The sequence below is a fragment of the Bradysia coprophila genome, unplaced genomic scaffold (genome assembly GCF_014529535.1).
Source record: "Bradysia coprophila strain Holo2 unplaced genomic scaffold, BU_Bcop_v1 contig_687, whole genome shotgun sequence".
Classification (NCBI taxonomy): Eukaryota; Metazoa; Arthropoda; class Insecta; order Diptera; family Sciaridae; genus Bradysia; species Bradysia coprophila.
Genome location: NW_023503927.1, coordinates 46687 through 70424, shown reverse-complemented (window position 1 = coordinate 70424; position 23738 = coordinate 46687). Strand labels below are relative to the sequence as shown.

Sequence of the window (23738 nt, the reverse complement as noted above, 5' to 3'; positions counted from 1 at the left end):
TTTAAGGTCTGCGATCAAGGGTGGAAAATTACAATTTCAATTAGACAGCATTTAGCAGTAATTAATAATATTCTGTCTCAATTATTGTTCGTTTGTCGTGCGTTAAAGTGTAATTCACCAAACAAAATTGATTCATCATACTGTTTAGAGCTGACGAACAGCTTGTGTTATTCAAAACCGGAACTTAGCATTAAAATTATTACACAAAAGGTTATACGTCTACCTACAGTGTACACCCTTTCGTTTGTGTATTTCGTCGATTTTATTTTTGTAAAAATTGTTCAAGCATAACGAATTCGGTTGAATGTTCACATGGAAGGCGGGCGGGCATAGAAATTTAATAACAATTGAGTTTGGTGAATAAGTTTCTTGAAAGGAGCTTTCAATAAATTATATTTTTTCTTGCAAAACATTAGCTAAGGTTTTTCACATTATGCAAGTTGGTCGAAAAGTTCAAAGACGAAGACGAAGCAAAAAAAAACAAGATCCAGAACAGAATACTGCTGACCTGATGCTGTACTGAAATATTAATACGTATGCTCCGACAAGCAGCTTATTGAATATTAATAATTCCGCTTTCTACCCCAATTTGTTTCAGCGTCCAACCGTACAGTTTCTATTTCAAGTTAATAGGGAACGTCATATTTTCTGAGCAGAATATTCAAACGTAAACACAAACGAAAGGGGCAGATTCACTGAAAATATTTAAATTCTGACTGCAAGGATTTTAATCAAACAATAGTACATTACTGCTATATAGTCTGGTGCGAGTTATCGTAGGTGGGTCGGCCACGAACTCGAAACGCAATGTTGCCAAGCTGGGATCGACCTGGTTTGGGACAGGGAGCCGCCGTCAGCTAAAACTTCTTTCGGCTCTATAAAATTGAATTTTGATCCGAAATGAGTGGGAAAAAAATCTTGTGTTCCTTGAACCTTTCTGCATACGAGAAAAATATAAGTGATTGAAAAAATATGCAGGTGGCTCTGTAATTCAAGATGGCGACCATCAATACAAAAAATGTGCAAATCAGGAAAATCCGGTAAATGCTTTTTTTAAAGTAATTAATGTTTTTTATTTTTAACATAAAATAGACACCATTCGGAATAATTTCGCCCATGGAACCATGTCAAAAATATTTCATTTTATATTTTTAAATAAATTTTCAAAAATCATAGAGCGAAAAAAAAGTGTTAGGCAAAGTCGGCCCTCTAGACCAAACCAGACCGATCCCAGCTTGGCAACATCGCGATTTGAGTTACTGGTCGATCCATCTACGATAATCAACAATAAAATCGCTTTTTACATTCAATATGAGTGAAACGGCTTTTTTGGACAGCTCGCACTTGACTAATAAGGCTGTATATAAGATAGGTGTACGTATACGAGAGCTTGCGCGAGTATTAGTAGTCTCTGTTTGAGCTAGTCGTTTATTGGTAAAATTTACAATTTTTGTTTACAAAGGCGGTAATAAATTTCATCCTGGGCGTGTGTTGATGGCAATGTTCCAAGAACTGACGCTTCATTGCCCCGTTGTATGTCTATACTTATTCTTTGTTTTAAGTATAGAGTAGATCTTTTTTCGTTCGTGGCGCTCGAAATTTTTTTTACCCAAAACGTTAACAAATTGCTTAGCGTGTTCACCCCAAGGTCCTAGGGTCTCGAAACCAAGCGGAACGAAAAAAAAATTGTGGTAACAGTGGTCCATCTGGATGTTTTCCATCTTCCCGAACAACTCCTGGTGGTTCTAGTAGTCTCTTATATACAACTTTAGAGTAATCATACGTAAAATTGTATGAAATGTGAATCTTGCAGAAACTGATATCGAAACCACGAAATACCTCTCTAGATGATTACTCTAAGTTTGAAATCCTTGCAGTCAGAATTTCATTATTTTTCAGTGATTCTGTCAATCTAGCCCTTTCCGTTTGCGTTTGTGTTTTCTGTTCAGAAATTCTGACATTCCCTAATATCGTTCATGAATTTTCATTTTTTATTTTTCATTTTTCTGTCTTCTGCAATTTTTTCTCAATTATTTTTTGTGTACATGAAGTGCATGATTACTTAAGACAACATCGCAAAATCAACACGAGATAGGTCACATTATGGCATTGAAAGGAACAGGAACATCATAAGTCACTGGTTACGTATATATGGAAATAATAAACTCGGATTCGAATATTATGAGAACATGTTTGTCTAGCTTGATATAAAACCAGGTGAACTATAAAATGCTGGAAATTTTGTCAAATACAATTTATATGTTGGGAAAATTGTATGCTTCCGTAAGTGCATATTAAGCTAAGAATGCACCGCAAGTTCAGTGTGACATTTTTCTCTATCAATAAAAATGTTAGAAATTTTATGAAATAAAAGAAAACACTTACTGCTACAGTAGAAGTATCTTTCTTTGATGTGAAAAAGCCATGTCAGATTGACATTGAATTCAGTTGATTCTATTTTTGCTGAAGAAATATCAAAGATGGTAGCAATTTTACGAACATAATAGTATCTTTTGCACCAAGTTGTGAAATGTTCAATTTTTCGGCTCTCGCTTCGCTCGTGTAACGAAACACTTGCATTTACACACTCAAATAAGATACAAAATATGTCGGATTGAGAGACTCATTTGTAAAAAATTTATTTCTGCAAACGAGTGTCACAATACGACATATGTTGTAACTCATTTGAGCTCCATTAGTATGGAAAATTTGGACAAATGCTAAAAGGGCAACATTTCAAAATTTCGGGCATTCACAGTTAAAAAATTTAGAAGATGGAAATCTGTCGGAATGTCGGAAAAGCATGTTAAAACTAATTAGTAATAGATTTTGCGAAAGAAGTAACAGACCCAATGATAAATCGGTTCTGCCGTTTGTAAAAGGTAAAAATAGAAGCATTGTAAGCATTAAAGAACAATCGTTTCCCTTACAACTTTTTGAGAGTTACAACTCACTTTAGCCTAACAGTAACAGATTCTTTAAGATTTTAAATTCTCGCCCGTTGCAGTTATGATTGTTGATATCCCTCTAACCAAAGCGCCACAGAACATCTTGGTTCTTGTGTACTATATGTGCGCATAATGAACTTAGAATTTTAAAAAAAATTCTTGGTTAATGAGCAAATCGAGTACACTGAATGTGTGCTAGTCATGTACAGACTCCCAATTAATATATACAGATTGTCCACATGACAAAAACACAAAGTAAACAAAATGTTCACAGTACTCAGCGATTTAAAAAAAATGCTGCAAAAATTATGGGATAAGTTACGATAAAGATCTAGTCATATTATTTTTAACTGATATAACGATCTTTTTAACGTTGCGGCTTTAGCAACGGACTATTCGCACATACCTAGATCTCGTAGGTGTTAGGACCATCGAGAGTAAGAACAGCAAAGACAGAAACGGAAAGCCAGATCAAACAGGGTATAGATGGAAGGTTGATGTACACAACATCGAAAGATACTGTTTCGGCCTCAGGTTGTAATAGTGGCCCTAGGTCAGCGTGGTCTGACCATCATCAGTTGCTTCCTATTACACCTTTTAGCAAGACAGTGTGTACTAACGCATTTGAACTAGTAAAGCGTTGTAAAGATGATTTTGACTGGTCTGTCACGTGCAAGTGACAGCAGACAAGACACGGTCGGGAGATACAATCAGCCTCATAACACGTCAATCTAACTCACATCATCCCACTTCATCTTAGACGATACATCACAAAACTTTACCTTGAAAATTTGACCTTGGTTTCGTGAATCCTCAACGAACGAAACGGCGCGAGACTTGGCGGATGCAATCAGCAAAACTTTCAGACGATTCGTTTCCCAATTGCTTCAGATTGAGCGAGCTTTCCAACGTAATGATAGATTGCGAGCAGATAGTCCTTCAAATTTTAGGTCATTTAACGGAGGAACAAATTGAATGTAGAAATTCTTCGTCTTACTTTGAACTTCACGTTAACACGGCTTCAGATTTGAGATTTTTCGGCTCCGACTTTTCAGGTCTTCACTTCCTTATTTCTTTTTTCTTTTTTCTTCTTTTTAGACTTTCAAAAGCATAAACGCCTTTGATCAGTGCGATTTCAAAAGACTTTTACTTGTTATAAAAGCTTGCTTTATTCCAATTACATTGACCTACCCATTTTCAGTGTAGATTTTGCCGCCTTATACCACCCTAATATTAATTCAATTCTGATTACAACCGTAACGAAAAACTACAAATTTGGAGAAAACAGCATAGCGACGGAGGATCAGAACTATGACTGTGATGCCATGAATCTACCAACAAATTCTTCGAAACCTTCCATGTCCACTGTTCCAACTTCGTCATCATTGTTAGTTATCGTCGCTGAAGCCTTGTTTACCAATGGATCACCTATTTTTCGATATTCTTTCATTTTCCGGGTAGTTGGATTCTCGTTTCCATTATTTTTATACGAATTTTTAGACGAATTTTCTTTTTCTTTTTCTTTAGTTTTTTTGTTGTTTCCATTCAAATTTTCTTTTCCTTCATTTTTATTGAGCTTTTTAAATTCTTGACATATTGAACTGGGGCCTCCATTGTTATCCATGGAACGTTTTAAAGTTTTCTCTGTATTCGTACTTCCGGTCTTCAATGAAAATAAATTCGTCAGATCTCCTTCGTTAAAGCCTTCAACCAGTGTTTCGATTGGGTCGTGCATGATAAATACATTATCCTCGAGCCATTGCATGTCGTTCAGAATGTAGTCCCAAGTGTTCTTATTGGTTTTAAACAACTTATAGGCATGATTGTACAAGCTATTGCATTCATCAGAGTACATTATCTTGAACCGTTTGGAAATGCCTTCTCTACGTCTGGACCACATCGTGAAACCTCTGTTGTTGGTCTTCGATTTAATGTCCAGCTTTATGTTGTTAATTGTTTTTTGTATCGCCTCCAATGATATTTCCATTTGTTTCAATTCCTTCTCCATGGTACTCAGTTTTTCTTCGCATAAATTTTCCCTTTTTTTCCATTCGTCTATTCGTTGATTTTCCCAAAAACTCTCTCTCGATCGCTTTGAAATCCCCAAACGTTACATTTACGTCAAGCAGGCGTCTGTACAATCCTTTTCAGCATAACTTGTAGTTATACTCTTTCAGGTGCAAAACGATAGAACTGGTCTTCTCTGCAAAGTATGCACGGTTCATCTGAAACGTTAACACGAATACTTAGCTAGCCGTCGGACTCGTCTTACGACTCAAATTTCTTTATTTCAAAAACTCCCAGCCACAAACAGGGTAAGATAAAAACTAAAATTAAAATTAAAACAAACGAACGAGACCTGGGACAGACAATCATCGTCTTTAATCAAAACAAACTTTTTTAATGTCACCAGCAACCTTCCTTGATCGAAGTGCATCAAGTCCATTGCGGAACGTCTTGATCACTTCAATCGCGTTACTTAGTTTGTGTAGAGGAAATTCGGCAAAGTGTTTTACTAGATATCCGTTCTTGTTCTTCATTTCGAGTTAGATTGACGTGTTATGAGGCTGATTGTATCTCCCGACCGTGTCTTGTCTGCTTTATTGGTCCCTGATCTTCATTCCTATCGATCGAACTTGCACGTGACAGACCAGTCAAAATCATCTTTACAACGCTTTACTAGTTCAAATGCGTTAGTACACACTGTCTTGCTAAAAGGTGTAATAGGAAGCAACTGATGATGGTCAGACCACACTGACCTAGGGTCACTATTACAACCTGAGGCCGAAACAGTATCTTTCGATGTTGTGTACATCAACCTTCCATCTATACCCTGTTTGATCTGGCTTTCCGTTTCTGTCTTTGCTGTTCTTACTCTCGATGGTCCTAACACCTACGAGATCTAGGTATGTGCGAATAGTCCGTTGCTAAAGCCGCAACGTTAAAAAGATCGTTATATCAGTTGAGCCCGTTGCAGTTATGATTGTTGATATGATGTATTGAAACTTTCAGGGACAGTTTGGAAAGTTCTCAAATGATAACTTTTGAAGAGCTAAGAACTTGACATGTTCCAACATTCCTGCTTTGTAAAATTGTTTGAACTATATGCTCATGCGCGTCGTTCAGTGAACCTTGTTTTCTCATCAGGCCATGGTGACAGTGGTAATCGATACAGTGCTCTATATACCGATTTGCACACGAACAAAGCGAATCATAATCGAACGAAAAATTCCAATTCAACACTATCCTTGCAGACTCGTCTGTTAAGCCACCTCAAAAGCTAAACAAAGTTTGGACTTTTGTGTCTCATACGATGTGAACTTAGGAAAGTTTTTTCAAACCTTCATAAGCCGTATAACATACGGTGTTTTGATTCTTCTATTGATACGAAGTGCAATGTATCTATATTTGTTGAAGTTGTTGAATTGTCGAAATACATGTTTAATTTTCTCACAGATCGAAACAGAGCAGTGGTCAAACGTACCTTAATTATGTACGACATTGCTGCCTGTCTAATAGTATGGATTCGTTGTGGATGTGATTAATGCATTTAGCATTCGATGTTAACCAATTTAATGATGATCGGTACATCTTTTGGTTTAACAACTTCAACAAATATAGGTACATTGCACTTCGTATCTATAGAAGAATCAAAACACCGTCGTCACATATATGTTGTACGGCTTATGAGTTATGTAGGTTTGAAAAAACTTTCCTAAGTTCACATCGTATGAGAAACAAAAATCCTAACCTTGCTTGTCGGTTTATATTGAAAATATAATGTCTGGTACCGGCAATTACTTCTCGATGGTATAATCTCGGGAGTGATAGATCCAGCAACAAATTTGTTAATTTTTTTTCCAATTTTACTTGAACTCATTTTGGTCGAAAATTTACGATCGTTAACTTAATTTGTGATTTTATATCGCTTGCTTCAAGCCAACACTAAGCTTGTGTACATGCAACGTATTCAGATAGGGTAAAATTTGCTGTATGCAATGCATAAAATTATCGTAAGTTTTATTAAATCTGAAACACTTCAAATCAGTCATTTTCTGTTTAAAAAAAAATTACCCTACCAACAAGGTTATGTGTCATCCGTCCGTCGTTGGGTTGAACTCAATTTTGCTGTTAACGCTTATTTGAATCTATATAAATTCTAGGAAAATGTCGCAACAATTTCGTTTAAAATAACTGAAGAAGCAAAGGTCATTTTATATACACAGAAAACAAACTTCATAACGATATGTTATGTTGATACGAAAGAAAGTTTGCTCGTCATATACATAAATTTTAACCCAGAAATTAATGAACGCTTTTCATGTGAAACAATCCATGATATGTCCTGTGTCCGAAATTTCAAACCAAAGTTCGACATCTTGGGGAATCTTGGATTCTTTTCGGATGATTTTAGTAGATGAGATAATGATCCATGAACGTGGCTCTACAGATTTCTAGCTATTTCAAAACGAAGTCCCGTTCATCATTGGACAGGTCATGGAATTTGCCATACGTCGACGTAATGTGTAATTTCACATCACAGAATCGATTGAGCAATTCTCGTAATTCCGTTCAAAGGTTTTTCAATCACAATTAATATCTCAACAAACCTATTATCAACAACTAGTAAAATTATTGGATTGTCTATTCAGAGCTCAGATACTTTCCTTGATCTGCTGTACCAATTACTTCCCATGTTTAATCGTTTTAATTGAAAGAATTAATCGCATTGATTGTTGTACGTATCATTCGACAAATTGAACTATAATGCCAATACATTTCTACAATTAAGCAATTAAAGAAATTGCAGCTGTATCACTTGCCTCATAACCAGTCATCATCGTTAGAGGTATTGATTGAAAATTCAATTGTAAATTTATTACTCCAGGGATGGTCTGTACGGATCATTACACTGAACGGAGAAATATTAACCTGAAATTCTGTTCATTTTTCGTCTTCCTGCTGGTTCATTTATCATTACTCTGGTAACCAGTGTATTACATTATTAACGTATATTATTATGTGCCCATAAATTTTGCTTTACTTCATGCTGTGTGAACGCTAAGCAAAAAATATTTTCTTCTTCTACCAACGCAAAGCTCGTGTTATATATGTTGTTGTAAGGGACGGATGTTAGGTCCCTTGTTCAACAGACAATTGAATAAATTAACAAGGAAAAAAATAGTTTGGCAACCGAGTGACGATAGAGGAACTTGGCTGCCTGGAACTGTCTTTGCAACGTGTACCAGTTTATAGTTTATGCGACACACATTAAACAACTTGTAGAGACGAATAGTATATTATTAGATATAACAATTTTGTGGGTGAATGGTAATTGGAGGCGCAGAGCATATTATTGATAAATTTAACAAAACTTGTGAAATTTAACGAAATTTGTAAAATTTAACGAAATTTGTAAAATTTAACGAAATTTGTAAAATTTAACGAAATTTGTGAAATTTCGCCAGATCCAAATTTCATAAATTTTACAAGTAATATGCCCTGGCCCCAGCAGTGTCTTCTAATGTTTTAACTGAAAAAGATTACCGTCTGAAAAACCGAATGAAATTTTACTTTGGACTTGTATAAACATAAATCATTGCCCGTGCCGGAAGTATATTATTTTGATAAGCCATTCACAGCTCGATTTATCCGTTGCTTCTTTAACAAAAAAAAATCTTTTATTTTTTTCGTTACAAAAATACACACGACTTATAATACATAACAATGTTGAAATCAAATCATCTTGGACCATAAACCCCTCTCCCGAAAAAAAAAGATTTTCTTCAATTTGAATGATTTCCTTTGCAGACTGTATCCGTTACTGTATCAGTGCTAACATTGACATTCATATCCATTGATCGATGGTACGCTATATGTTTTCCTTTACGGTACGTTTCGACTAATGTGCGTGCCGTTGGTTCAATAGCATTTATATGGATGGTTGCTCTCGTATCGGGTAAGTACAAATTTCTGTAAATTGACGACACAATTCTTTTTTTTATCTTCGTTGTGTTATATTGGCCTTTTTACGTTGTCAAAGGTTGATAAATTTAATTTCATATTTTTTTTCGGCTGTTGTTAGTCATGGCGATAGTATATTATTAGAAGATTATCTTTCTATTTTGTCTATTTTCTTCTCTTCTCGGAAAAGACATACCTGAATTTCTTTTTTCGACCACTAAGAAGAAGGCTTTGAGGTTCGGAATCAACTTATTCACTCAATGCGTATCAACCTGGGAGAAGGAAACGGAGAAGCTTTTTTACATCGCCCGATTCATCGTACTGTATGTGTAAGTATTTTTACCTTATTTATTGGATCGATATAATAATTGGTGTATTATGTGAGGCGAGTGATTCGATTGAAAACCTCTTTAAGCACAAAATATTGCAGACTCGGATAGGTCATCAATGTACACGTTTTAGGTCAATTTAACATTATATCTGTTCATGTTGCTAAATTCTTTAATAACTCAAAGATCATGGAACGAGAAAGAAGTTATCGTTTTTTATCCGATATTCAAGACTTCTACAATTTTAAATTGCTGCGGGAAAAATGTAATCCTAAATAAATACCATAAAAACCACAAGAGCGAGGTATTTTCTTGATTACAGTTCAATTCAAATAACTACATCGAATTAAAGTAAAAATACAGCATCGAGACTTAAGGCGAGAAGCCAAAATCGATCTTTCTGTTAGTGGAAAATGCCAGCTCGTGCGTTTGAATGGAATTCAATTGACCTAAAGATGCACTCTTGATATTTTTGCATATTGTTAGTCAGTTCGGAGTCCTCAACAAGGTTCCACAAAAAGTTTTGATTTTCCACCGTATCCTTTGGTGCAGCGGAATCCATGGCATCCAAGGACTCAGAGGGTGTAGCGGAAAAATGATGATCGATAGAGGCCGGAATTCTTATAACGATGGCAACAAAAATTGGTTCCACGGGTGCAAGGGAAGCAGGTCACACTAAGTGTAGTTTAGTAATTGTTGTTGTCGATAACAGATGAATTCAACCAATCGTTTCCCCGTCACATGTTGGGTTGATTTACATTTATATTCAAATTGCGACCTTAAAATAACAAACACACTCTGTGCAGAACACGAACAGCCCGGTCCGGTGTCCAAAATTAAATTTCCATGTTCCATTCGAGAATACTAATAGACGCAAATGTCTGCTCAAATTATTTTTTATATTACTTCAGAACGACTCCCACATCACTTATATCTTGCAAAGATAATTTATTTAAAACTTTCATCTAATAAACCGAAACCGTAAACCGGAGTAAAATGTTTGCAAAATGTTCATGTTAATCGTGTCTATTGGGATAGGTTAAAAGACTGGTCGAGTTTAGTTTCAATATGCAAATATACTTGACACTGTGGTGTCAGACCTGGGAATGGTTAACATCATGGCTTGATAGGCAGCCACACTTGCACACCACACACCTTTTATATATGCAACCTTATTTGACAATAAAATATTCTCAAACCATTGGCATCTTCAACATTTTCATCTGCAAAAAAAAAAAAATTGCCCAATTGCTTTCAAAGCAACTAAGCCGCTTTTCCGTATGATTCTCCTGCTAAACTGATATTTTCTTCTAAACGTTCCAGGTAACCGATTTTATTCTATCCGTTCGAGCCGTTGTACTTCATTAGAAATGAACATAAAGCTGCATAATATTCTGAAGTTTCTTTTGCAAATAAAATGTCTTTAAATGGGAGCGTGTTGTTAGGGAGTTACACGTGTATCTCTATATCCATATCGATCCATCAACATATTCTATCGTCAATGGGATTACTTTTCCAGAACATATTACTTCAATCGTTCGAATTTCTTTTTTACCTGTGATGTTCTTAGCTCTACACTACACATTCATGTGCACAACATACATATTTTGTAAATCATATTTCATGTATTTACACAAAACGATAAACAAATTGAGCTATTTGAACCAACAAATATTCCAATCTTATCGTTTGCTTGCTGATGATATTCGAATAAAAATCATATCGAATGTTGTATGGATGGAATTTAACTAAAAATCATCTGTTCATCTCACTGATTAAATTGCATTAACTCAAAGTATGTCCGTTTAGTGGAACACTATTCTCTCCTCGTCGGTCTCTTAAAAAATTATCGCATCGTAATCATTAAATCAATTACTTCTTCTGTTTCAACCGTTTCCACGAATTTTGCTATAAAATTGTGCTGCAGGGATCAGGGTCTATTACTTTTATTTGTGAAATTTAGCAAAATTTGTGAAATTTAACGAAATCTGTGAATTTTATCGAAATTTGTGTAATTTAACGATTCGTTAAACGAAGTCTGTGAGATTTAACAAAATCTGTGAAATTTAACGAAGTTTGTGATGTTTTACAAAATTTTTGACATTTAACGAAATCTGGGAAATTTAACGAAGTTTGTGACTTTTAACAAAGTCTGTGACATTTCGCGAAATTTAAGAAATTTAACGAAATTCGATAAGTTTCTCAAATTTTACAAATAACGGATCCGATTGGGCTATTACCATAAACTAGACGATTGTGTTTGAATGTTTGCTTTGGTTAGATATGAAATGTGAGGCTCGTTACAGCCTCAATGTTTATTTGTGCAATATATAACTTAAGTGCAATGCAATTGAATTTAAACTTTGCTATTACTTCAGACTCGTATGTTGAGTGTATTTTCAATGCATAGAGTTCAATCCAATAACAACGTTGTAAACAAATAATAAAAATCAAAACACAAAGCGCGTTTATTTTTAAAATTATTATTATTTGCACAGCATTGAGAAAACTAAAACCACATGTGCTGTGTGTGAATATATATCTTTCTGTATTGAATAGATGAAACAGCGTTTGTAAAAGTACAAAAAAAAAGACGAGAAAAAAGTTACGCTAATAAAATTTAAAGAGAAAAGTCGGTTGAGGTCTGGTGATTAAAAAATGTGAAAAAATTTATTTGTTTTCGTTTAACCAATATTAATGTGGTTTTAGTAATTTATGCTTCGATTTATGCAGTCGTTGTTTTTATGGAACTTGTTGTTTTATCAAAATAGACTAGACGTTTAATCCGCTCATTATTTATCTATTTTAAGAAGCAATGAGTAAATAAGCAGGTTGTCAGTGAATTTTACCAATTTAGAAGTAATTAGACTACCATCCGAATTTGGTGAATTCAAACGATTACCCTCAGGCTAATATGGTCTGAGCAAGAGACAAGTTAAAACACGTGAAGTAATAGATTTTGTATCAATATGTTGAAAATACTCATTCGGACCAACAGAAGTAACAGACTTAATGTTTGTTCGATAATAATTTTGACATTTATAAATGGTATGCGGCAAAATTCCGTTGTTTTTATTATAGCCTGGCTTTTCAGAAACCGAACTAATGCATATGAAGTTTAAGTAGTATAGGTCCATGCTAGAGTAAAGGTCCAAAAATAGTTCAGTTAATAGTAGAATTCTGAAATGTGGAGCGGTGGCTAATGTTGCTACCCTACTTCTACTATCCTAAACGATTGACAGAACTTGAAAAAGTACCACCCACCGCCTACTTTCGAAGTTGGTTGGTGTAGAGGCAAGTTTGACGAATTATTGAGCTGCACTGCTCAAATTAGACTCAAATGAAAGGTAAAGGTTCTTCATAATTCAATAATTCTTCATAACGAATCAAATCCGAAATTGTTTCAACATTTGATTTTCATTTCATACAATAAATAACAAATTGATGAAGCCCGAACGGGGATTGATTCAGTTTTGACGGATTTGCACTTTAATTACTGCAGGAATTGAAGGAAACCCTTCGGATAAAACGATAAATTAGAATCGACTACTGTTCACAAAATTCACAGTTCGTGCTCAAAATAGTTCACATCTGTACTCGAACTGTGTATCATTTTTTCACATGTTCTTGGTGTCTGTGCACATTTTGAGTTGTGTACACAGAATGTGAACACTCCGCACTATGTACACCTGAATCTCTTTTGTAACAGAAATTGAAGGAATTGAAGACATTACATGGAATTGACTGAAAAAACGATAAATTGAGAGAAATTGACAAACCGAATAGCCAAGACCGGAAACTGGTCATTTTTCTTTGCATTCATTTAGTTCTTTCGTTCATAATACTTATCCGTATTTCCCTTCATTTACGTTCAATTTCTCGTATTTCCCGTCAATTTCTTGTATTCCTTCAATTCCTATTAATTACCGGCTGCTACGGCAATTCCTTCGAGGGTGTGTAATCAATTACCCGAGTAGTTTCCCCCTCGACCACATTTAAAAAGTGGGCTTGTGGTAACTTGGAACAGTACACTTGTCCATGGGAGCAAGATTATTTTTCGGAAGTTTACCTTACCAAGGTATGTTAAAATTCGGTTTAGATGACAATGACAATGAAATGTTAAAACTGTACTCTCATTTCATGAGTGGCATCGTACTTCTCAATTCTTTGAAGTATTTCTCCTAAAAATACTAGTTAGCAGACATTTCCATTAAATTGAGAATCGAAAATTGTATTTTCTTAGCACGTATGCCGTTATAGTCCGGGTTCTTATGTAATTTCGCGCGCTGGAGATTCTAACGAAATTTTGACCATTTTGATATTGAAGAGGGGGTCCAAGTTACCTAACAAATTTTTTTTTTTGAGGTTCCCGAACCGGTCGAATCGGTAAAAAACCGGTTTTAGTGTAAAACTAAAAACATCAATATCTTTGTTAAAAATCAATATTTTTTTATGCGGTCAATTTTATTTGAAAAGCCGATCCATTGCCGACATTTCGTGAAATATCTTTTTTTTGGGATCTCAAAGCTGCCCGAGCTATCTGGGATGTCCTAAAATGTGACACTAAAAAACCGCTAACTTTGACAATCACTGCGGCCTGTAAATCCTAACTGATTTTAATGATCAGAGGTGTTTTGGAAAGCTAGAGACTAACTCTTTCAGATCTAGCTGGCCGAGCATACACCAAACATAGGAAGTGTAGATATGGGCCTGGGAACCGGGCATAGCTATAACCGCATTTTTTTCGTACCAATATTATTGATTTTATGAAGTGCCGTGGCTTAGTTTTCCCTATTTTATACTCCAAACGAATAACAAGTTATTCTTAGAGATTTCCTACGTAGTGGCTTGAGTTTCCTGTAATCTTGAGAGATCCATATCGCTCCCAACACTAGAAATTGATGATTTTAAGGACCTTCCTCAATTTTTCTTCATTTTCAACTGGATTTATAGCTTCTTTGAGGTGAGAATAGGTCAGTTCCTAACGTTGCACTACTTTTCAGTGTTCATCCTCCCTCCACATCCTAGAATTCATGCACCCACATCACTTCCGTCTATTTTTCTTCATTTCCAACTGGATTTATAGCTTCTTTGAGGTGAGAATAGGTCAGTTCCCATCCTCCCTCCACAGTAGTGCAACGTTAGGAGCTGACCTATTCTCACCTCAAAGAAGCTATAAATCCAGATGAAAATGAAGAAAACTGTACAGAAGTGATCTGAGTGCATGAATTCTAGGATATGGAGGTAGGATGAGCACTGAAAAGTAGTGCAACGTTAGGAACTGACCTGTTCTCACCTCAAAGAAGCTATAAATCCTGTTGGGAATGCAGAAAAATAGACGGAAGCGATGTGGGTACATGAATTCTAGGATGTGGGAGTAGGATGAGCACTGAAAAGTAGTGCAACGTTAGGAACTGACCTGTTCTCACCTCAAAGAAGCTATAAATCGAGTTGGGAATGAAGAAAAATAGACGGAAGTGATCTAAGTGCATGAATTTTAGGATGTGGAGGGAGGATGAACACTGAAAAGTAGTGCAACGTTGGGAACTGACCTATTCTCACCTCAAAGAAGCTATAAATCGAGTTGGGAATGAAGAAAACTGGACGGAAGTAATTTGGGTGCATGAATTCTATGATGTGGAGGGAGGATGAACACTGAAAAGTAGTGCAACGTTAGGAACTGACCTATTCTCACCTCAAAGAAGCTATAAATCCAGTTGGAAATGAAGAAAAATAGACGGAAGTGATGTGGGTGCATGTATTCTAGGATGTGGAGGGAGGATGAACACTGAAAAGTAGTGCAACGGTAGGAACTGACCTATTCTCTCCTCAAAGAAGCTATAAATCCAGTTGAAAATGAAGAAAAATTGAGGAAAGTCCTTAAATCATCAATTTCTAGTGTTGGGAGCGTTATGGATCTCTCAAGATTACAGGAAACTCAAGCAACTACGTAGGAAATCTTTAAGAATAACTTGTTAGTCGTTTTGAGTATAAAATAAAAATAAAATAGGGAAAACTAAGCCACGGCACTTCATAAAATCAATAATATTGGTACGAAAAAAATACGGTTATAGCTATGCCCGGTTCCCAGGCCCATATCTACACTTCCTATGGTACGTGTATGCTCGGCCAGCTAGATCTGAAAGAGTTAGTCTCCAGTTTTCCAAAACACCTCTGATCATTAAAATCAGTTAGGATTTACAGGCCGCAGTGATTGTCAAAGTTAGCGGTTTTTTAGTGTCACATTTTAGGACATCCCAGATAGCTCGGGCAGCTTTGGGATCCCAAAAAAAAGTTATTCCACGAAATGACGGCAATGGATCGGCTTTTCAAATAAAGTTGACCGCATAAAAAAATATTGATTTTTAACGAAGATATTGATGTTTTTAGTTTTACACTAAAACCGTTTTTTTTACCGATTCGACCGGTTCGGGAACCTCAAAAAAAAAATTGTTAGGTACCTTGGACCCCCTCTACAATATCCCGTGGTCGAAATTCCACCAAACTCTCTAGCGCGCTAGACGGTTTTTTTCGACATAAGAACCTGGACTATTATGAGGATAGGGCTATCCATATTATGAAACTTTTCGTTTTTCAATATTTTTGCGTTCAGGCGTTGTGTGAGTAAAGAGAACTTGCGTCACATTTCAATATATATTCTGCTGTTCAAAGCAACGCCCAAGAAAAGGGAAGTTGAATGAAAAAAATGTAAAAAAAAAAATTAAAAATAAACGTTTCGTCTACTACCATATCAAGATGAACTGTTCGTTTTTCATTGTTGAACATACATTTTTTAGACTGTTATGTGAAAGGAGATTGGTTTGAATATTTTGACGCAATAGAGGTTTTTTTATATGTCGAATTGACATCATGACAATCATACAAATAATCGATAAACTCAATTTTTCAATGTTGTTTTTGTACCCATACAACACAAAAGGATGCTGTATCAAAAACAGGAGACTTCATAAACTTAAAATATCTTTTGTTACACAGGACTTGAATATATTGATTGATGCTTCAATTAATTCGATTTTTTTTTCTGTGGTTTTTATTGTAAAACGAACATTGCAATCAAGTGTACAGCTGATGAAAGTGAAGGAATGTTTTGAAAATCAAACGAATTTAATCGGAAACAATATTATCAGACGATCAGGACGTAACTCGTAGCATTCGTAACAATAAGAATTCGTAATTTGACAGTTGCATGTATAAAATCCCATAGGAACTGTCAAGTTACAAATTCTCAAAGTTACGAATGCTTCAAAAATCGGCGTCCAGTCCAGGGTGTAGATTCTCGTAGCGTTCGTATGGGATTTTGTACACGCGACTGTGAAGGTACGAATATTTGGATCTACCAAAATACGAGAATCGCCGACGAGGCAGCATTATAAAAAAAAAACTTCGTAAAAATGATTGGCCGTCCAAACGTTTAGCAGTGATCATGCCTCATTTAAATAGTACGGTGGATCGTATTTTACATTGAACTATTTTTCTGGACGCCCGACCAGTTCCTACTAGGAACTTCCTACCCAGAACTAATTCTTTATTCATTTTCATTGTAAAACATTCTTAGAATTATTTCGCGTTTAACCAATGGGCCCGAGTCGCAAATAAATTAGGAAATCCAATTCAATACCATCGATCAATCATGATATAGTCATAAAACAACGAATTATTCTAGGCTACCTCTCGTCATGATGACTGTGGCCTACTATCAAATTGTACGCGTTCTCTGGAAATCAGATACGATACCCGGCCATCGAGAATCAAGGAATCAAACGTACACCTGTGGATGTAAGTAAAACAGCCAAAACTACAATTTTCGACTAAAAATTGCTCTCGATCTGTATCCCTGATATTATTGGAATTCGTATCGCTTCTACAAACACTGCTGTCTAATGATGCTCATTATTACAGATTTACGTCCATCTGGTCCAGCTGCAAATTCAAGCACAATGGGTCAGTTGAGGGCTCGAAGAAAAGCGGCCAAGATGTTGGTGGCCGTTGTGGTGATGTTCGCCAGTTGTTACTTTCCCGTTCATGTACTCAACATACTACGGTATAGTATGCCATAAACAGCGTGAAACACCGCACCGGTGAGCGTTAATTGGATTTAATTTACTCATTTTCTTTCTTTCTTTTAATGCACCCAACAGATACACAATCGACATCGGCCAGAGCGAAGTTGTTACAATATTTTCCTTATTTTCGCATTGGCTGTGCTATGCCAACAGCGCTATAAATCCGGTTATTTATAATTTCATGAGCGGTAAGTTTTTATAAACTATTAACGTTGTATTCGAAACTGTAAACAACAATTTGGTAATTTAAATATTTATTTTAAAAACATTCACATTAAACGTTCGTCTGATCTGAAGTGTACCATTTCACTGTTGTTGTAGTGAAATAAAATCTAAATTGTATTTTCTGCACAAAGTGAAATGTTAGGATGGTTTTTTATGTTCTTCTTCGGACTGAGGGAGCTGCGGGACTGGACTAAGAATATTTGTGTGTGGTGCAGGTGCTCCTCGTTCATCGAAAAGAATGTGTAATGTTGAAAGTCTATTCTTATACCAGAGGTATATTTGAATGTCTTCCGTAGACTCCCAGTGACTTAATTAAAACAAGCAAAGCACGTCCTCGTTTGCACTAAGTGTATCAAGCAATAACGAATTTTCAGATATTTTCGTAACGCTTCTCCTGGCGATGTAACTCTCTAAAATAATAAAAGTTTCATTTGATTTAACTTTATCCTTTCCACATTTCCTGACGAGGTCTTTCTAGCGATCTATCATTTACAAAAATCTGAACAGTTTGAGATAAAATCTTGGGATTTTTTCGACATATTTGCCATATTTAGCGCTTTTTTTGCTAATCTTTTCCTTCACAGATCAACTAGAGCTCGTCAAGACCTTTCCAAAGAACTCCCATTTTTTGAAATTGGAGAACTTTTAGATGAAATTCGCGGCGATTTTTCCTTAAATTTATTATTTTTTGTATCGCTTCATGTAGCGCTGCAGTGCAATCAAAATATGGTCAAATTTCATTATATTTTCTGGAATTCATCGAGACCTTTCCAACGAGCTATCCTTACCAACTTCCTACACCTAACTTCATTTCCTCATATCTACGGAACTAGTTGTCCAAATGTCAACAAATTTACTCGATTACTCGATTAATACTAGGAAATAGAACTTACTTTGACATGAATTGGTTCGGTGGGTTCGGTCTCGCTTTCCTCGAAACTATCCATTTTCCTCCCGAATTGTCTGCTTCCTATGAAATTTCTCTTGATATCTCCTGTAATCGACAATTTTCATTTCTCTCAAAACATATCGACATTTTTACCGATATTAATACGCGACAGCTCGTTGGGAAGGGCTCGATGAGTTCGAGGAAATAGGTCTAAAATTTGACCATTTTAATGCGCTACAGAAAATGATAAATTTCATCTTCAATTTCAACAAATGTGGTTCTTTCGAAAGGTCTTAAAATTAGGGTAAACTTTGAGGATCACTGAATGAAAACATTTGCAAAAAAAACGCCAAAAATGGCAAATATGCCGACAATATCCTAAAATTTCATCTGAAAGTGTTCAGATTTTTGGGCTCGTGAGGAAGACTTCGTCAGAAAATGTGGAAATGGATAAAACTCATTCGAAAATCAAATGAAATTCTTATTATTTTACAAAGTTACAGTGCTCGTATGTGAAAATTCATTCTTGCTTGATACATTTACTGCAAACAGGGACGTGCTAAGCTTGTTTTAATTCAGTCAATGAAAGTCTACAGAAAACATTCAAATTCTGGCACAAGAATAGTCTTCAAATTGAAGCAATTATAATAACTTACGAAAACATTAAAATAATGGTCGAATAGGGTGTTTTCTTGGTCCATTCCCGCAGCTCACTGACTGACATAATGTACAGAAAAGACCATCATCTACATAACAACGTCTTTCCGATATTTGAAATGTATTATTGTGTATACGTACAACACACGCAGCTGTGTTTATTATTATAATCATAAGCAATTATAGAGACTCTCCCTATCAATTTCGATTTTATATTTTGATGCGACCTTTCTATCGCCAATATAGGCCACTGAACAGAAGATTCATATTCTATAGGCAAATATTATGAAACCAAATATTTGTTCGGTTCTGAATTTGTGATGGCACAGATTTAGCAAATGTATTTTTCTCATGTTGTTTGGACACAAAAAGGACTTTTGGAACGTATCGATTTGTCTCGTAATTTATTTTCGCTGAGCTCAACCACTTACAGACGGCAAACATGACGACGAAAGTGTTAATGTAGAACTCTGATACTTCTTTTGATTTAAAGTATTTTTAAGAGGTTGAAGCAAAATCTACTATCTCTTTAGATTTAACGAGTGCGCTTTGCTATAAAAGAGCAGACTAGCCGAAGTTCATTGCTTTTTTTCTCGTCGTTGTGGTTAACAGATGACTCAGATGATTCTTAGCATTGATTTTCATTTAATCGATGAATGTATGCCCACAACACCTACAAATGATTCAAAGGAAAATTGGTGTATTGACGGGATCAATTCGAGTCTTCTGTGTACATTTTGACAGTTTAAAAAAAAATTGTTCTGGTGCGAGTTTATAGAGGGTTGGTTCAGTACTTTGAATCGTCGAGTCTTTCATTTCTTCCAACGCACTCCAAGAACAGACAAGAGATTTTATCATTCGGCCTCTTATTTTGTATGGAACGTCCGTTACACAGTACCAACATAATAAGCTGAATTTATATGAGAATTTTGGACTAACTACTGCGCCGTGGAGGCTTTCATTTAAATTTTGTTCTTGGAGTGCGTTGTTTCTACTGTTCAAAACCGTTTTAATAAATTGATGAAATCGTTTCTTTGAAAAATCTTGTTCTTCTTTAGTTTTGACATACTTCTTCGCCATAGAGTCAATGTGTGTAAATTACTCAGTATCAAGCAGCCAGAGAATGGCGGTGATAACATAAATTAAATCAAAAAGAAAATCAAAATCAAGAGCAACTTTTCCTACACGTTAATGGTTCAAATTCACTCTGCATAGAACTTTACACTTTCAATTTAAACATTTTTCGCAGCCTACATTCAATGCAGAATGGTTTTTGAGGTCGAACCGAAATTCTGATAAATTGAAATTTTACTGATAAGCCAACGGAACACCGTCTTGAAAAGAATCAATTTCGATAAAATACAAAAAAAATCAAATCTATGAACACGCGCTTAATAAGGTAGTCTTGTCGAAATTATCGATAAGAAAATTCGCTTAAAAGCAGCAGCGCGTGTATTTCATCTGTGCGATCGATTTATTGAAAACAAGACGGAATTCAAGATTGTCGATAGGAAAGGTAAACTTTGTTTCTAGTTGTGGAAGTAGTCGACATAGACTATTATATCAATTAGTATCGCTGTCTATACAGAGTTTTGGGGGGAAAAAAGTTAAGAAATGTGAACGAGGTGACTTAATTGAATCGTTTGCACGTCTCTTTCAATTTCAGTCAAACAATACTAGGTTTCACCTTTTGGACGAGTTGGGTCCCTTGACTGACAATTTTTAACAGTATAATTTTGATTAATTTCAGTTTATTTTTCATTGTTAAAGACAAATTACTTGCACTGATACAAAATCTACATTTGATTCTCTGGATATTTTCACTAAAATATTTACCTATTTTCCTAAGGTAGATGGTGTTCGCACATTGTGCGAATAGCATTTTGGTATGTCAAATGAAAGGTATTAACGAGACGAAAGAAAATATTTAACTTTAAGAGCATTGGGTTCGTACAACAGTAGCTATTGGCAAGAAAGCAAGCAAAACTGAAACACTTCCAGCGTAAAATCCTGTTTTTCTGAAGTAACTTCCAGATCCTTCTAACTAAGTGGTGTCAAAGTCAGCTTCAGTGCTTGAGAATACTATGTGACATGCATTTTACGTTTTTCATAACGTTTCATACTTCAATCATAGCGTATTTGTGTGGTTACATAGACATTTTTGGTATTTTCTGTCGTAAGACCCTGACTTTCAGTCAACGACACTGTAACACACATTAGTTCTAATATCAGCTTCACTTAATAACTTTGTGTCTTGTTTGTGCCGTGGATGAGACAACTCACATTGTATTGTGTCAACATACAGAACCGAAAACAAACCCTCACAAAATATTTTACTGATATATTAATATCCATACGGACAGGTATGTCGAGGTATTTCTCCCATAAGCCAAACGAAAGACGAAGCAACTCTTGTATATCTCTCTACATACACATCGTGTAGTACACAATCAGATTTCTATTCCTGACTTAGCTAACTAAATAAATTCAATTTCTACAAAAAAAATATTCCTTTTTCGCTGTTAGAAAATTTATATTTGGATATATATTGATTGCATGGAGCCGGATCTCTACTGTTCGGATTCGTTCGTTCTTCTTTTTTTCCCGTCTCTATATAATTTAAAATTAGAAAGGAAATGACTTGTTCGTTTCATCATTTGAAAACGTAACGTTGTCGTTAGAATACTTTTCGACGATAGGACTGGCTTTTGTATTGTTCTGGATTTTTGTTTCGATGAAAATGAGTGACTCGTGCTCGTTCACCTGTATAGATTCGTTGGGACTAATTTAATAGATAATCTTATGGGATGGATGGAGGCAATTAAAGTGTTAATGCTTTACACTTGACGAAATGAAGATAATTGGAACATTTAGACGCAGGCATCCCGGCGTAACGTTATTTGTATGATTTTTTTTTGTACATTGACGTAACGTTACAAAAACGAATAAAATCTAACGTTATTTATCATAACTAAAGTTTATTGATATCATACAGGTTGAAAAGGTTTTCGTAACGAAATATTTTTTTTTTAAATATCGTAACTCTGTTAAGACAAATAACTCTATAACGTTGTCAAAAACAACTATTAGCTAAAATACTACCACTAGCATTACCTTCTGTGTATAATTTGACAGTTCAGATGGAAAATTTCTATTATTTAGACTGTCAAAATGAGAAGGGAAAAAATATACATTATCTCCCCCGAACTGTCACCAAAATTTCTTTTGTCGTGGCCTTTTGAGTGGAGAAAACGAGGTTAATCACAACGCTGAATCTTTTCTATTGAAATGAAAGAAAATTGGAAGCAAATGCAAGTTGGTTTGTTCTGAACATATTTGATCAATGTCCCAGTGAATAAAATTTGAAAGTTACTTAAATAACTTAATTGACTGGGAACAACGAACCTGAAGCATGAGCAGAGTATTGAAACTGGACAATGTATCAAACAAATTTTGGCACTGTAAAATAATCTGGAACAATTTTTCGTACAAAATAGTACTATATTTGTCAGCTGTCACTCGAAACACTTTTGCTTGAAGTGCGTTGCTGGTAACAGCGATCACACAAAAAAAAATTGGCTAATTACATCAAAATTAACTTGTTTGAGAATAGACAGTGTCGTAGGTGTCTCACCTCTCTCGTGTCAAATATAGAAATCACTACTGTCACCCGATAAGTACGGATTAATCGTACAGCACTGTACGGATCAAGTGTACATCAATGTACGGATAAAACTCCCAAAAACACGATAAGACCAATGGTTTACTCATCCGTAAATTGTACAATTAAAACGTACTTTCTACGAGTTACTCGTTAAAATAGGGCGATTTTTATGTACATCCAAAATCTCATTTTTTTTGTTGATGACTTTTAAAGCTCTGATAAATATAAAATTGTGTTTTTTAAAGGTTAACAAACTGTATTTTACATATCCAATAATGTGTCCAACATATTATAGGGGGATATGACTTCAATTAACCTATTCATCAATTAACTAATATTACACATTTGAAGTAGAATGTGCTTCACATTGTCAAGTCAGAATTTTTAGCCCCGTACGAGGTACTGGGGGCTTATAAGATTAATATGCCGTTTGTAACACGTCGAATTGGAAGCAGACAGTAAGGGCAAAGCATTTGGTTATGTTCATAGATGACGAATCAGCAATAAAAAAAATGTCCGTCCGTCCGTCCGTCCGTCCATCCGTCCGTCCGTCCGTCCGTCCGTCCATCCGTCCGTCCGTCCGTCCATCCGTCCGTCCGTCCGTCCGTGACCCCTATAGCTTGAGTAAATCACAAACTTTTTTCAAAATTCTTTTTTTCCCCGATTGGTATCGACAAAAGTAAGGTCAAGTTCGAAAATGGGCATGGTAGGGTCGGCCCCTCCAGAGCTAGGGCCCTATAGGTGTTTTTCAGTCTTTCGACGATATCTACCGAAATACGCACGCAATAGCTGCTTGTGATATATCAAATGAAAGGTATTGACGAGTAGAACAAAGTTGCTGAACATTGTTTTTGTGTAAGATGCAACGTGGGCTTGTTGGGAGGGCTCAAAGGTCATTACTCGGCCCTAAGTGTTTTTTGCACATAAATCGAGTAAATCTCATCCGATTTTGCTAGATTTAGTTTTTTATAGAAGGTA

General features: G+C 35.5%; 1 protein-coding gene across 2 annotated transcripts in view; it reads left to right on the top strand.

The window, feature by feature from the left end:
• LOC119083529 (orexin receptor type 1-like) overlaps window positions 1-23738 on the top strand; it is a 64502-nt gene that overhangs the window by 26457 nt on the left and 14307 nt on the right. The window contains exons 5-9 of one of the 2 annotated variants that reach the window (XM_037193249.1): window positions 8760-8907; window positions 9103-9241; window positions 16926-17038; window positions 17183-17303; window positions 17401-17513. In XM_037193249.1, the coding sequence (XP_037049144.1) occupies window positions 8760-8907; window positions 9103-9241; window positions 16926-17038; window positions 17183-17303; window positions 17401-17513 (634 nt within the window). Of the gene's footprint in view, window positions 1-8759; window positions 8908-9102; window positions 9242-16925; window positions 17039-17161; window positions 17304-17400; window positions 17514-23738 lie in introns of both variants that reach the window. The other variant, XM_037193248.1, reaches the window with a different exon arrangement.